At 40.1% G+C, this 17,388-nt stretch overlaps 1 protein-coding gene across 2 annotated transcripts in view; it reads right to left on the minus strand.

Annotated features, from left to right (window-relative positions):
* Positions 1-10,553, minus strand: part of LMX1B (LIM homeobox transcription factor 1 beta) — a 147,671-nt gene extending 137,118 nt beyond the window's left edge. For both annotated transcript variants that reach the window (XM_040442674.1, XM_040442673.1), the window contains exons 1-2: positions 9,993-10,553; positions 7,648-7,834 (exon numbers count right to left, since the gene is read on the minus strand). In XM_040442674.1, coding sequence (XP_040298608.1) covers positions 7,648-7,834; positions 9,993-10,131 — 326 coding nt within the window. In that variant the 5' untranslated portion in view covers positions 10,132-10,553. The remainder of the gene's footprint in view (positions 1-7,647; positions 7,835-9,992) is intronic.
* Between the last annotated feature and the right edge of the window lie 6,835 nt (positions 10,554-17,388).

Below are 17,388 nucleotides of genomic sequence, written 5' to 3' on the forward strand. Positions count from 1 at the left end.
GTGTATGTGTGTTTGTGTGTATTTTGTGTGTGTGTGTGTGTATATATATACACTTATGTGCTTGACTGTGTGTATGTAGGTTTATGTGTATGTGTGTTTGTGTGTATTTTGTGTGTGTATATATATATATACATTTATGTCCTTGGCTGTGTGTATGTAGGTTTATGTGTATGTGTGTTTGTGTGTATTTTGTGTGTGTATATATATATACATTTATGTCCTTGGCTGTGTGTATGTAGGTTTATGTGTTTGTGTATGTGTGTGTTTCTGCATATATGTATGGTTGCGTATACAGGTATATGTGTGTGTGTATGTTTTTTAAATATGATTGTTTAGCTGTGTGTGTAGATGTGAATTTATTTAAGGTTTGTACTTGGCTGTGTCTATGTGTGTTTCTGCATTTAGAGTGTCTGTATGTTGTGTATGTCTGTATATGTTAGCTGTGTATCTACATGTGCCTGTATTTAAGGTTTGTGCTTCGCTGTGTGTATGTATGTTTATGTGTGTGTGTTTCTGCATATATGTGTGGTTTTATATATAGATATATGTGTGTGTGTTAGTATGCTTATGTGTATTTATGGTAAGGTATGTGCTTGGTTGTGCGTATCTTTATGTGTTTGTGTGTATGTATGTTTATGTGTGTTTCTGTATATATGTGTGGTTTTGTATATAGATATAAGTGTATATGTATGGTGTATGTTTAGCTGTGTATGCTTATGCATATTTATGGTAAGGCATGTGCTTAGCCGTGTGTATGTATGTTTATGTATATGTGTGGTTTTGTATATAGATAAATGTGTGCATGTATGGTCTGTGTATACATGTATATTTACGGTAAGATATATAAGCCGAGTGTATGTGTCTGTAGGTTTAGGTGTGTGTGTTTCTGGCTATTTCATATATGTAAGGTTGTGTATATAGGTATGCATGTGTGTATGTGTTTAGCTATGCATGCGCATGTGTGTACGTATGAGTGGTATATGCTTAGGTGTGCATGTGTCTCTGCTTATATGAGTGGCTGTGTATTTAGGTGTATATATATATATGTGTGTGTGTGTGTGTTTCTATCTGTGTGTATGTCTAAATAACTATGTATATGTCTATATGTGTACGTGGAAGTGTGTCTATGTGTGTTACATGTTATTAGAACACATAGAACATTCTAACAATTAGATCCTTACATCCAAAGTCTTGTCTCCCAATAAATGATATAAAAGGTGGCTGAAGATAAGTGAAAGGAGATGCTGCTAATACCATCTGTACCTCCACAATTGTGTGCCCCTTACATGTACAATGTAGTCCTCATAGACCATGAACCTGAATGGGCGGCTCGACCCTGATATATCTAGTTTATGCTCAGTGGTTAGACTGGTGCCTTGCAGCGCTGGGGTCCTGGGTTCGAATCTGACCAAGGGCAACATCTGCATGGAGTTTGTATGTTCTCCCTGTGTTTGTGTGGGTTTCCTCCCTCACTCCAAAGACCTACTGATAGGGACCTTAGATTGTGAGCTCCTGGGGACAGTTGGATGCTAATGTCTGTAAAGTGCTGCGGAATATAGTAGTGCTCTATAAGTGCATAAAATAAATACTGCAGCATTAATTATGCCGTATTGGTTTTATGTATTTGTTCTTGTAAATGAATCACATGTAAGTCATTGTTTTACAATGTACAATACAGTGGCAGATGATGGGACTATATAAAATAACACCGACAACAATACCTCAGTGTGTTACATTATTTCAATAGATAGAGAGAAAGTGAGGGATAGATAGATAGATAGATAGATAGATAGATAGATAGATAGATAGATAGAATCAGCAACCTCTGGCACTCCAGCTGTTCTGAAACTACAACTCCCAGCATGCTCCAGTCACTTCTACGGGATATACAAGAACACTTAAGCAAGTGTGCATGCTGGGAAAGAAAGAAAGAAAGAAAGAAAGAAAGAAAGAAAGAAAGAAAGAAAGAAAGAAAGAAAGAAAGAAAGAAAGAAAGAAAGAAAGAAAGAAAGAAAGAAAGAAAGAATTATTAGATAGTAGATTATTAGATAAATAGATAGAATCAGGGATCAGCAACCTCTGGCACTCCAGCTGTTCTGAAACTACAACTCCCAGCATGCCCCAGTCACTTCTATGGGATATAAAAGCAAGTGTGCATGCTGGGAAAGAAAGAAAGTATTATTAGATAGTAGATTATTAGATAAATAGATAGATATTGTTGTCAAATCACCAAGGAGATATGAAGAGCTAGGAGTTTACCATATTGTTTTGTGCCATTCCATTCACACATCCGCAATTCCGTTTCCGCATTTTTTGCGGAACGGAATTGCGGACCCATTCATTTCTATGGGACCGCACGATGTGCTGCCCGGATCCGGAATAGCGGGTCTGCAATTCCGTTCCCGAAAAAAAAAAATAGAACATGTCCTATTCGGACAAGATTAAGCATTTTCTATTAAGTGCCGCAAAATTGTGGAACGCACATTGCCGGTGTCCGTGTTTTGTGGATCCGCAAAACACACACGGACGTGTGAATGGACCCTAAAAATGCAAATCAGCATGGCACCAGAGTACCACTACAAGCAACCACATCCCTCTACCTGACACCCAATCTTACACGATACAGTCCACCGCATCAGGAGAAGCCACAAGTATTTCATCCGGATTATAGAAATAAAAGTCTTGGATACATTTCAGAGAATACGGCTTCTTCCCATATATCTCGCCATTAAGGCCTGGTAGTGACGGTTCATGGTGACAGCCCCACAGCAGGTCCCCATGTCCAGTCCCACCAGGTGCTGTGATACAACAATACTTTACAAGGAGATATCTCTCTTAATTGCCAGTAAGCATGAATACCTCAACAGGGTCCCACTTGTCCTAAACGGGCGGCAATGCTTAACCCGTCCCCCGCCAGCTAGAGATGAAATGTACACTTAGCAGCTAAACAGCTACAAGAGTGTGAATGATATAAGAAAGGATAGTATGACACAGATGTAGCAGAGGTGAGTTTCTCAAGTGTAGTAGTACACCAACGCCTGCCTCACAATTCCTTATTATAACAATAGCGCAGCCATCCACAGATGAGGCATACCCAGAATCTAACATAAGACCGTCAAATATCATTTAAAAAATATATAATCTACATCGGACTAGGCCAGGAAAGTATGACATAATATAATTCTACATTATATTGTTTCCAATGGACTTTCCTTTATATCTTTAGAGATATGCATTGGTCCTATTTTGTTAATATCCAATTATTTCCCCCCCAAAAAAGCTCATTTAAAAAATTGGACATGTAATAAGTTTAAAAAAATATATAAAGATGAAAAATGTAAAAAAAAAAAATAAAATACAGGCAGTAATAACTTTTCACAATAGTAAAACATATAAAGATCAAAAAATAAAAAATACACGCAATAATAGCTTTTCAAAATAGATCAGAGAGATCAAAAAGTGTAAAAATACATGTAATAACTTGTACATAGTAAAAAACAATAGACATAAAAATTTAAAATTATAACTTTTGACAATAGTAAAAAAAAAATGTTTTTTTTTTTTTAAATACTTAATAACTAAACAAAAATATAAACGTAAAAATGTAAAAAAAATACATGTAATAATGACTTCACAATAGTAAGAATATGAAGTTTAAAAATGTAAAACAAAATACAAAAATGAAAAAAAAAAGGTTATTTATTTTATTCATTTATTAGCTTATGTATTTATTTATTAATCTACTTCATTAATCTATTTATTTATTTATTGGCATTTCTCTTCCAGGACCAGATCTCCTGACTAATTATCCTGCTAATTTGTCCCATTTTTCTTCTAATTGGATCATTTTACTTAATAAAAATAAAAAATAAGGGTGCATATTCATTTGTCCTATTTCAAGGGGATACAAGTAAAAAAAAAAAAGTGAAATAAAGCTGCCAGTCAGCAGCAGAGTGACAGACTGGGGCAGGTTACCAGGGAGAAGGACTATCCTGCTGGAGGTAGGTCAGATAGATGGTTGCTAGGAATGACTATAGGCCTGGATGGGAGCTGCCTGACAAAGACTGATGCAAAGCAATAGATGTTTCTCTTTGTGTCTGTGCAGACTTCTAGCAGAGACGCATTATGTCTGAGTGATTGAAGTAGCTGGGTGCACCCCACTGCACAAAGAGCCTCCAAATTCTACTGACAAGCATGGAGAGCCCATTGAAGAGACCCTCTCACCCCCCACCACCCCTCTCCCCTCATCATGACGGCCAATGTTTGGGTGACTGCAGGGCTCAGACCTGATAGTGGCCTCGGAGACAAAGGGGTTAAAAAAAACGCATCTCCTGAGCTAATGAGCTGTAATGGAGCAGAAACGCCAGAAAAAGTTGCATAAATACAGAGATGAGTCTGGGCAGAAAACGCACCAGAATGGTTAACAGACGCAAGGGCGGCATTTTGCAAAAAAAAATAAAAAAAAAATAGCGCAAATGTCAAGAAAAAAGCCGCAACAAAATAGAGGGAAAAATGATAAAAGCGCTGAGGAGGATAGAAAATAGGAAAGGCTACAGGTCACACAGGCTGGTCGGATTTACCGGGGGAGCTGCGGTACAGGACGGCCGATTGCGGTATTTTGGCGTTATATAAGACAATCGCCTCTACAACGAATGCGGTAATTAATAGTAAAAGATAAAGAAATGTAGAATGAATGCGGCTTCTGGGAGAGAGCACTTTCTGAATACTGGAGATCGTTTATTACATATATGTATAGAGTATGTATTTTATTTATATACATATATATACACGTACACACTATATATACATATATACACTATATATACACACACACACACTATACATATATATACACACACTATATATACACGTACACACACTATATATACATATATACACTATATATACACACACACTATGCATATATATATACACAAACTATATATACATATATACACTATATATACACACACACTATGCATATATATATACACAAACACTATACATATATATATACACAAACTATATATACATATATACACCATATATACACACACACACTATACATATATATACACAAACTATATATGCACTATATATACACACACACTATACATATATATACACACACTATATATACACGTACACACACTATATATACATATATATACACACACTATACATATATACACACACACTATATATACACGTACACACACTATATATACATATATATACACACACTATACATATATACACACACACTATACATATATATACACACACTATATATACACGTACACACACTATAATATATATAAATATATATATATATATATAAACACTATATATTCGATCTATTATGCATCTTTTATACATTTCTTTTTCCGCACTGTTCCTATAAACGTATCCCGATCCAATCCAAATGATACAATAATCCAGAACATATAATATACTATATAATACTCCTATATTACAGGCCATCTGATCCGAGCAGGTAGTAAGTATCTAGGTGCTCTGTGTCGGTGACAATCGCTCTGTGTGACTGCACGCCAAGACTTCTTATGTTAATAGGCGGTAGGTTCCTTCTACAAGACGGATCTCATTTTTATTCTTCTTTAAACTTGTGCGGTTACAGGATTATTTAATGAGCAAACAATGGCAGAGAAGATGTCACCACCTTCACATTATCACCGTCATTTCCTTCCCAAGCTTTTATGATAATTCTGACACCTCTAATTACAATGTATTCTCTCTATCTATCTATGATCTATTATAAACTATTTATTTATTTACTTTTCTATGTTTATTTATCTATCTTTCTATTTCTAACTATTATCTATCAACTATGAATGTATCTATAGTATCTGTTTATCTAATATCCATCCATCCGCCTTTCTCTATGTATTTACTTATCTCCAGCGTTTTTCTATCTATCTACTAGATTGTACTAGATTGTATCTATTATTTATCTGTCTGTCTACCTACCTGCCTTGCACATACCTCCTCTCAGTCACACACAGCCTGCTAGGAGTCTGCAGGTGAACAAATAAGGCAGTATTAGTAATGCCCCTCCACAGAACAATCCCCAGTGTTTATCTAGAAGATCAGGCTCCTTTCCTATCATTACCATGAACTGGATTCTACTCTCACAACACCAAATCCCATCCCTGCTATTGTCACACCTGCCTGTGTTTAGCCCAAACTGAAATGTAGATAGATAATTGGGATATTTCATGATGTGGATACAGAGGTGATGAGGCTTCATTGCCTCTGACCAGAGAAGTTGTGAGAAGAGTACAAGGTATGGAAGGCACATTATATATGGGGAAGGGGGGGGGGGGGGGGGGGGGGGGGGGGGGGTTTAGTTCCTGAGGTCAGAAGTCCATATGAACAGAGGGTTGTTGTACTGTGTAATAGCACCACTAGGCATCTATGGCACAGTGTGGGTAGATGGGCAGAGGGCAGCTGCACTGTATAATAGTACCATTAGGCACCTATGGCACAGAGGTATGGCACAGTGTGGGTATATGGGCAGAAGGTTTTTGCACTGTATAATAGCAGGGGTGTCCTTTGGTCAAAACATTTAGGGCTTGACCCCCAGATGTTTTGTCCAGTGCCCAGAATGTTATGCTGGCCTGGTAGCATTTTGTTATTTTATTTGGCTATTCCAGGGCCCTTTAATATTGATTGGACCTGAGCAACCCACCACAGATCATCCCCCCACCCCCCCCCCCCTTGTACTTGTTCCACTGATCCGCCACTTGCGGGCTGCGCGGGCATGAGTTCAGTCACTTCGGTGCGCACTCCCGTCCTGCGGCACGTGATCCCGCGAGACCCGCCGTGGGAGGTCACGGGTCTCACGGGATTGCGCACCGAAGTGACTGAACTCATGCCCGCGCAGCCCGCAAGTGGCGGATCAGCGGAACAAGTACAAGGGGTGTGGGGGGATGATATGTGGGGTTGCATCAATATTAAAGGGCCCAAGCAAAGATTTCTGCAGTGGTGAGGAAATGAAACATAACAGATATTGGAAAGTTACTGAATGTTGTATTATATAATGACTGTAGTTTGCAGTACTGCACTTCATTTGTGTAAACCAGAACACCCCTTTAAGCATGCCTTTAATGTGCAATTTCAACACAGTGGGCTTGTGCCCCAGATGTTTTCAGACCCTAGCAACGCCCCTGATTAGGCACCTATGGCACAGAGCATGGCACAGTATGGGTAGATGGGCAGATGGTTGTTGCACTGTATAAAACCACCTATGGCACAGAGACATGGCACAGTATGGTTATATGGGTAGAGAGTTGTTGCACTGTATAATAGCACCATTAGGCACCTATGGCACAGAGGTATGGCACAGAGCATGGCACAGTATGGTTATATGGGTAGAGAGTTGTTGCACTGTATAATAGCACCATTAGGCACCTATGGCACAGAGCATGGCACAGTATGAGTATATGAACAGAGGGTTGTTGCACTGTATAATAGCACCATTAGGCACCTATGGCACAGAGGTATGGCACAGAGCATGGCACAGTATGGTTATATGGGTAGAGAGTTGTTGCACTGTATAATAGCAGCATTTGGCACCTATGGCACAGAGCATGGCACAGTATGGGTAGATGGGCAGAGGTGGCTTACTGTTGGTAGTCTTGCTTGCAGAAGAGCTTTCTGTCCCGGAAGTAGCAGCTGGTGGTGAGAGGCTGCTGGCACACTGTACACTGCAGGCACTCCTCATGCCAGGAGGACTCATTCACTCTCATCAGAAAGCGGTCTGAGATGGGTCTCTGGCAGCCCTCACACACTGCCTGGTGCTGGCACTCTGAGCCTGGGGGCCACAAGTACATATTACACCATGATGCAGCTGCACATAGTTATATATATATACATTGAATTACAGGAGGGTCGCCATTAGCACATAGATAAGTAAGTGGTGATGATGATGATGGCCACACAAGAAAAAGTTAACATATAGCAAGATAATGGCCTCAAAAATTCAAAATATGTCATACAGCGAATTATGTGCAGTGTGTGGATGCATGTGCATGATAAGGATGCTGGGGATGCAAGTGAATTATAAAAGAAATTGCACCTATGTTTAAAAGATATATGTGGACATGAAATGCTTTTTATAGGCTTATATATAGGGTGATCAAGTGAATTAAGTGGATGATAGTCATAATACATCCATCTAGGTGCTGATGATGATGATAATGCACTCACATTAAAACAGTGACTATCTTCCCTGCATACATATCCCATACATTTACAGGAGGATAGCAGCAACACCATATACACATTCTATACATGTGGATGATGATGATGATGATTACTGCACACATGTGTAATGACATCTGTATTTAGTAGGTTTATTATGATAGATATGAGAAGATAGATAGATATGAAATAAATAGATAGATAGATAGATAGATAGATAGATAGATAGATATGAGATAGATAGATAGATAGATAGATAGATAGAGAGATAGATAGAGAGAGAGAGAGAGAGATAGATAGATAGATAGATAGATAGATAGATGGATAGATAGATAGACAGAAGGATAGATAATAGGCAGATGGATAAGCAGATTGCAGTTGGATAGTAGAACTATAAATGTGGCTATATGATAGATAGATAGATAGAAATGAAATAAATAGATATGAGATTGATAGATATTAGATGATAGACTGGTACATTCAGATGTAATGGTCTATGTGACTGTAATATATGTATATGTTGAATAAATCTAATTAAAATAAAGATGTAATTACAATCCTAGTTGCCCGGTTATACTGAGGACCGTACAGCAGAATAGATCTGATCAGCCCCCTATATCCTCAGCCCTGCACTGATTGCACATCCTCGGCCCCATACACACTGGGCACCGGAGCCGGGCATCCCTGTCACTGCTCCAGTCTCCTGCAGGGCACTGGGGGGTGGTAAAGGGGCAAGTTTTATGTCCCGTGCCAAATCTGCCCCTGGACTAAACTTCACAATTATTCCATGGGCCAGTAATCCTGAAGGTTTTAGGAATTATATATACTGTATAGTGTGATATATAATTAATATCATCTATTGTGTGTATGTGTTCTGTTACCTTATATACCTACAACTATATATATATAATGTCTCTATGAGTGTGTGTGTGTGTGTGTGTGTGTATATACTGTGTAGTGTTACATATAATTAATATTATATATTCTGTATGTGTTTTAAATATATATATATATCTATGATGTCAGTGAATGTATATTGTATATATACATACATGTGTGTGTATATATATATATATATATATATACTGTATAGTCTTATTTTATATATAATTAATATTATATATTGTGTTTTAAATATATATATATAATGTAAGTGTATAGTGTGTGTACATATATATATATATATTCTAGTATTAATATTCAAGAACATTTTTATATTACATTCTATATTATATTTAATATTTTCCTACAACCTGCCTGCTAGTGGTAGATATGTAGATATCCTTTTATCATATTTGTATTTTATTTTGTTACCTGTATTAGTACTGTGGCATTATTACTAGTGGCAGTGTGGTCGTTCCTATTATAGCACATTAGTATTGTTAGTAGAATAATACACTAATTACTGTCTATATATTCATCATCTCTATGCCCTGCTATATGGTTCTCTCCTCTTTTTGTACAGATGTAGCAGAGCTGGATTTCATTTCAAGTTGCTGAATGCAGGTGACGGTGAGATAATCTGCAGAAGTGCAGCTCAAAGTGGTCCAAAAAGAAAAGAAAAAAACCTTAGCTCTGCTACATCTTCCCACTATCTATAATCCTGGGTCACAGTGTTTGCAGAGAGTATATCTGGAAGGGCACACTTGGCACCTGCATCAGGTCACCAGTCCCACTTATCATGTGAGGTACATAAGATTTGGGGATGGAGCAGAGTCATGTGAGTTGTGCATAAGTTTCGGACTTGAAGTAAAATGACAAACACTTACCCAGCAAAACTCCCAATGTGGCAGTGCCAGCCCTGAGTGGGTGATCTTCCATTTTAATATTGTCCAGCATCTTGGCACAGTCACTCTGCCCCCTGTTAAAGCACCTCTCCAAGGACTCAGGACCTGTTGCTATATCCATGAGGAGGATGAGGGTGACAGTAGAAGCAGCAAAACAAGAGAGTAACACTAGGGAGAGAAGTCCACAGTCAGCTCAGACAGAAGGAGACGCTGTCCTCAGCCCAGATGCTGCATGGATGGATGGATGGAGGGGTCTTCAGATGATCATGACTGGAGAAGGATCCTCAGGAGCTGCATACACAACACAAAGAGGGGGGCAGATGGGATCACCTGCCTGTGTGTGGAGGGAGGGAGTTGGGGGGGGGGGGGGGGGGGGTCCAAGGGTGCAGGGTGAGAGGTGGCAGAGGTGCTCTCTAAAAGCCAGGGTGGAAGGGGAGGGGGTGACAGATCCCAGGGAAGAGCCTGTGGAGTATGTCCAGGGAGAGACAGCCTGAGCCTGTGTGCCATGCACGGTCCTGCAGAGCAGCATACAACCGGGACTGCTCCGCGGATGGATACTCCACCCAGTCACCTCCTCTCTCTTTCTACAAACTTGCTGACATTTGAACTCTGTGGTGTATCCCTCCGCCTGGGTGCTGCGGCTGCTTCTGCAAATGAAGTAGTGCCAGACTCCTCAGCCCTGTGCCTTCCCAAGAACTTCAGGAGGGGGGAGGGGGCAAGAGGGGGGGGGGGGCACAAACCCTTATTCCGGGATTCTGATGGCCCCCCCCTCCCTACTCTTTTTTTCTGCCAAGGAATTAAAAAAAAAGGGCAGGTTATAATTAAAAATAAAGAGTCCTGACACCTGAGTCAATATAGCCCGGGTGCCCGGCGTGTTTCTTTATGGCTGAAATGAGGTATTTTATGTGGCTGATAAATGTTCGCATGGACACCTGCGATTCCGGGGTAGGTAGCCATGACTGCGCCATTCTGCTCTATTGTATTATTATATTATATACTAGGGGATAAGGGGCACAGGGCTGGTATGGATTATACAGGGGATAAGGGGCACAGGGCTGGTATGGATTATACAGGGGGTGAGGGGCACAGGCTGGTATGGATCATACAGGGGGGTGAGGGGCACAGGCTGGTATGGATCATACAGGGGGGTGAGGGGCACAGGGCTGGTATGGATTATACAGGGGGTGAGGGGCACAGGCTGGTATGGATCATACAGGGGGGTGAGGGGCACAGGGCTGGTATGGATTATACAGGGGGTGAGGGGCACAGGCTGGTATGGATCATACAGGGGGGTGAGGGGCACAGGCTGGTATGGATCATACAGGGGGGTGAGGGGCACAGGCTGGTATGGATCATACAGGGGGTGAGGGGCACAGGCTGGTATGGATCATACAGGGGGGTGAGGGGCACAGGCTGGTATGGATCATACAGGGGGGTGAGGGGCACAGGCTGGTATGGATTATACAGGGGGTGAGGGGCACAGGCTGGTATGGATCATACAGGGGGGTGATGGGCACAGGCTGGTATGGATCATACAGGGGGTGAGGGGCACAGGCTGGTATGGATCATACAAGGGGTGAGGGGCACAGGCTGGTATGGATCATACAAGGGGTGAGGGGCACAGGCTGGTGTGGATAGTGCAGCTGCGGAATTAGAGTTTAGAAATGTTCACTGCTCCAAATTGAAACATTTATCGATGTATCCATGTTATATATATTCTCTCTCTTTCTTTCTTTCTTTCTTTCTTTCTTTTTCTCTCTCTTTCTTCTGAAGCTATCATCTATTCTATTATCTATCTGTTAGCTTTATCTGTTAATCTACTTATCTGTAATATATATATATACTTTCCCTCTCTTTTCTTTCTACCACATTGATATGAACAGTTATATCATATCTATCTCTCTCCATGTATCTACTGTACGTTTCCATTACTACATCTATCTACCCTATATGTATGTTCTATCTATCTCTCTATCTTCTATCTATTGTATCTATTTAATCTATCTATCTATTATCTATTATCTATATAAAATATATCTATCTAATATCTATCTATACCTTTTATATCATATATATATATATATATATATATATATATATATATCACATAAATAATCTAGATTGCAGGGAATATGCGCTTTGTGCGTTTCCTGCATTTTGCTCCTGTGTCTACCAATGCTTCCCATTAACTTGTGGAAAAATACGTATTTCTGGTGTGTATTTTCTCTTTTATTATTATTTCTATTTTGTTAGGTATAGAATTCGGGATTTTACGGTATAATTTAGCTTTTTTAGTGGGAGAGGGGGCGATGGATTGTGATATTGTGATAGATTTTTCTTCAGTAATAACAATTGCAGTGTTAACTGATGAGGTGGGCTTTATTTTCCTGGGGGGGGGGGGGGGGGGGGGGGCTGATGCTATTATATGAGAAGTGTGTCCTCATTGTGTGACCTCCCCATGTGCACCTGGTGATCAGAGCTGATAATACAGCGCAGAGGAGAAGGGGATTGTCTCCCATCCCAATGAGAAGCCACACTGCAATATCCTGCTCCCTGAGAAGCTGCTCCAGATCCCAGGGTCAGATATGGCTGCATTTCATAGGACTGGTTATTATCTCCACACAGAGAAGACCCCCGTATCATGGGTGCAAGGAGAGTGATACTGGAGAAGGGATTTCTATTTCTGTCATTTACCAAATGGGAAATTAGTTTTTGTCATTTGTAGCCGTATCTAACACATTGTATTCGAGTCAATAAATAATAAAAAAAAAATTAAAATAATATAAATAATTTAATAATTTAAATTAACCAAATATTCAACCAAAAATACATAAAAATTCTTACATTTATTTTTACATACATGTTAAGTATAGCCTTGTGGTTTTTGCAGTAGTTATATGTATTTTTTTTACATTTTGGTTTAGATTTTTTTAGAATATATATATATATATATATATATATATATATTACATAATCTATTATATATATATATATATTTATTATGTATTATAATATATGTAATTTGTGTATGCAATAATTCATTTCTATATATATAATTTATATATATACAACACAATTTATATAGATATATTTATAAGTATGTTAAGATCCATATATATATATATACATATATATACATACACTCTGTAATCTGAAAACCAAAATGTCCAAAAATATGCATAATTATTAAAACTAATTTTAAAAAAATTACATACAATTTACAACTTGTCCCCTTTAAATGATAAGGCTCCTCTAGAAGATACCTTCCTGGTTTGATCTGATGAAATCAGGATAGGGGCATTTCAACTAGAAGAAGAGGGGGTCTCTAAGATTTGGGACCATGGACTGCAGCCCCCTGCACAGCCAGCTTGGGTCCAGGCAGACATCTCAGGCTTCCCCAGAAAACCCCTTCTCATCATCAGTTATTGATCAGACCTCCACCCCAGCCAGAGTCTAAGCACTTGAAGGTGTTACAGATTTATCTGGAAAGACCTCTGAAATCTAAAGCTTCCAGCCAAAGACTAAGAATCATTACTAGGAAAGCTCAGAACAGCCCAAGCGTCTATGGGGACAGGACAATGTCGCAGAACAGGCGCACAGATCTTCTTCTCGTTATTATTTGATACAGGCTGAGTTTAGGGGACCCCAAAGCCCAATGGCCTCTAATCACAGGCGCTGGACTTGTCTCTGCTCCTCTGGACTAATTACAGGTTCTAGTTTCGGAGTTTGTCCATTGTCTTATGTTAAAGGATCAGTCCCAAGTCCTCCTAGATGTGGCTTCTCCTCAGCAGGTTAGCTCGAGGAATTTTTTGCCATAGGGTATTTTTAGTCTTGGAGGGGGGATTCTTTTTGAGGGGGGAATTCTTCAAAGATGCTTTGACGTGGACAATCCCACTGTGTCAGGTTAATCGTGGTTTCCACAGAGAGAGCCCCCACTGCATCAGCTCCAGGAGATGTCCTGTGCACCAGACAGCAGCTGAAAAGAAGAGTTATCTCTATGTAATACACATTCTAGATACATCCTTCTATCTATCTATCTATCTATCTATCTATCTATCTATCTATCTATCTATCTATCTATCTATTTATCTATCTATCTATTATCTATCTATCTATCTATCTATCTATCTATCTATCTATTATCTATCTATTATCTATCTATCTATCTATCTATCTATCTATCTATCTATCTATCTATCTATTATCTATCTATCTATACTTTAGAAGTGCCCCATCTGTATCTATGTCTATACACATCTCTGTATCTGCATATACAGTATCTATCCCATATGTGTCTATCTATCTGCTCATATATTTTTCTGTCCCATTATCTATCTATTTATCTAATCATTTATAAACATATTTGTAATTTTATAAAGTATCATCTTTTATCTATCTGAATTGCATATTATTCCATCAATTTCCTTATAGATTTTTGCACTATTATCTGTCTGTCTATCTCTGTATCTATTTCTATTAAACTATCTATACCTCATAAATATTATCTTTTATCTCTGTGAATTGCATATCATTTCATCTACTTCTTTATACATTATTAACTATCTATCTTTCCATCTCTTTATCTATTTGTATCTATCTATGTATCTTGATTACAAATATATACATATGTACTCTCAGTCACACATAGCCTACCTATTATAAAATGTAATTTCTAGCAAAGTATCTATCTATCTATCTATCTATCTATCTATCTATCTATCTATCTATCTATCTCTGTATCTATCTATCTATCTATCTATCTATCTATCTCATATCTATCTATCTATCTATCTATCTATCTAAGAATCAAAAAAATTGGACTGCACTCCAAGCGTATCTTCAAACAGTGTGTGTTTATTCACCCATATGTGGCATAGCGACGTTTCGGCTCCAACTGAGCCTTTCTCTCTATCTATATTCTATCTATCTATCTATCTATCTATATTCTATCTATCTATCTATCTATCTCATATCTATCTATCTATCTATCTATCTATCTATCTATCTATCTATATTCTATCTATCTATCTATCTATCTATCTATCTATATTCTATCTATCTATCTATCTATCTATCTATCTATCTATCTATCTATATTCTATCTATCTATCTATCTATCTATCTATCTATCTATCTATCTATCTATCTATCTATCTATATCTCTCCAATCCTTAGACTATGACACAATGGAAATAGCTGACTTAGAAAAACATGAAAACCTAGAGTGATACCTATTGTGAGGTCCCATCCAGACTATGATAGAAAACACATTGGGCATTTCATCCTTCAGATTACAGACCCCCGGTTGCTATGTGCTTGGCTTTCTTCATATTTCTGCTTCTATTGGTTCAGCAGGATACAAGTCTTCCCTGTGCCCCCCATTCTCCTCGCCCCCCTCTCCCTGGAGGTGGCAGCTATGTGACTGCATATAACACTCACTAAAAGATGAACCTGAATATTATTACAGGAGAGAGAACAAAGATGGGTCCCGTTTGAAGTTCCAGATATAATAAAAGTACAAAGCAGCATTGTTCTAGAACTATCTTGCAATAATTCCTTATATAATGCAGAGGACTGCTACAGGAAAATAGCTGTGTAGGGTCCATCTAGGTATCTAAATCACTGGAAAAAGGTGCACCACAAAAATAGGGGGGGGGGGGGGCTCGCAGCCTCCTCCCCCCTCCCATTGCAGTAGTTATCTTACTATGGAGGTATGTAGGAGTTTGGCTGTGAGTCGGTCCTTAGCACCAGTGGCGTAGGGATCGCCATAGCAACCATAGCAGTGGCTATGGGGCCCTACGCCACTGGGGGCCCGTCCGGACCGCATAAATTTTTTTTTTTTTTTTTACACACTAAGGCACTGGCAGCCAGGCCCGCCCGCCCGCCTGGTGTAGTGGGCGGGGCGTGGGCGGGCGGTCCGCGGCTCGGGCCTGGCTGGGGATTGGGAAGCCAAGGAGTAGTCAGGTCATGTGCTCCGCCTCCTTGTCTCCCGACGTCACTCACCTCTCCCGACGTCACTCGCCTGCTCCGCCTGCTTCTAAAGTGGGAGGAGCATGTGCGTGCGGCGTGACGGAGTGAGTGACGTCACGCTGCCGCCCGCTGCCTATTTTGAATGTGAAGAGCGGGAGCCTGCCTGCCCACCCGTGCCCAGTGTGCCTAACTGCCCATGCCCAGTAGGCCAGAAGTGAATGGATTCTTTTCTGCACTGCCAGCAGTCTGCCACAGTAAAAAGAAAAAGTCTGGAGTGGAGAGGAGTCCTGACTGTCCCCGACTCCCCAGTAAGTTAGTGAAGTGTCAAGTGATAGATAAGGATTATTAGATAGTAGTATACATACTAGTACATACTTTGCACAAGTTTATTATTTACAACTTAAAGGGAACCTGTCACCAAAGAAATCGCTTATTAAGCTGTTAAAAATATTAACAGCTTAATAAGCGATTTTTTTGGTGACAGGTTCCCTTTAAGTTGTAAATAATAAACTTGTGCAAAGTATGTACTAGTATGTAGTACCTTATAGTGCTGCATAGTAGTTTCCTAATGCACTTTTTCTTCGTTTAGCCGCATTTAGCCTCCTTGAGAAATCAATGTTTTATTCAGTCGCTGCCCCGTGCTTCAAGTCAGGTTTGAAGTCAAGGGGGCAGCGGCCTAGGTGTCTCCAATGCTGCTCTCCCCGCCTCCCGCCGCCTTTATTGACAAGCCGGATCTCAGTGCCGGGACCGCGCTCCCAGCCCGCATGCGCAGTAAAGGGCTGCTGTAGCCTGTAGCGCGATCCCGGCTCCGGCTCGTACACTCAGCCGGCTTCAGTTTCGCTACTGCGCATGCGCCCGGCATCTTCTGTAACTGCGCTAGTATGTAAGGCTGGCGGGTGCATGCGTAGCCGGGATCGCGCTACAGGCTACAGCAGCCCTTTATTGCGCATGCGGGCTGGGAGCGCGGTCCCGGGACTGAGATCCGGTGTGTCAATAAAGGCGGCGGGAGGCGGGGAGAGCAGCATTGGAGACACCTAGGCCGCTGCCCCCTTGACTTCAAACCTGACTTGAAGCACGGGGCAGCGACTGAATAAAACATTGATTTCTCAAGGAGGCTAAATGCGGCTAAACGAAGAAAAAGTGCATTAGGAAACTACTATGCAGCACTATAAGGTACTATTAACAGCTTAATAAGCGATTTTTTGGTGACAGATTCCCTTTAAGCTCACTTACATAAGGAACGCGGCGTCCGTCTTACAATAGTTGCCGGCCTCCACCCCCTGTTGGGGGTCAGTCACTGTCAGGGACACTGTTATGGGGGGGGGGGGGCCCATACATTTTTTTTGCTATGGGGCCCATGCATTTCTAGCTACGCCCCTGCTTAGCACCTATCAGACTGTGTTCACAC

Source organism: Bufo bufo, chromosome 8 (genome assembly GCF_905171765.1).
Source record: "Bufo bufo chromosome 8, aBufBuf1.1, whole genome shotgun sequence".
Taxonomy (NCBI): domain Eukaryota; kingdom Metazoa; phylum Chordata; class Amphibia; order Anura; family Bufonidae; genus Bufo; species Bufo bufo.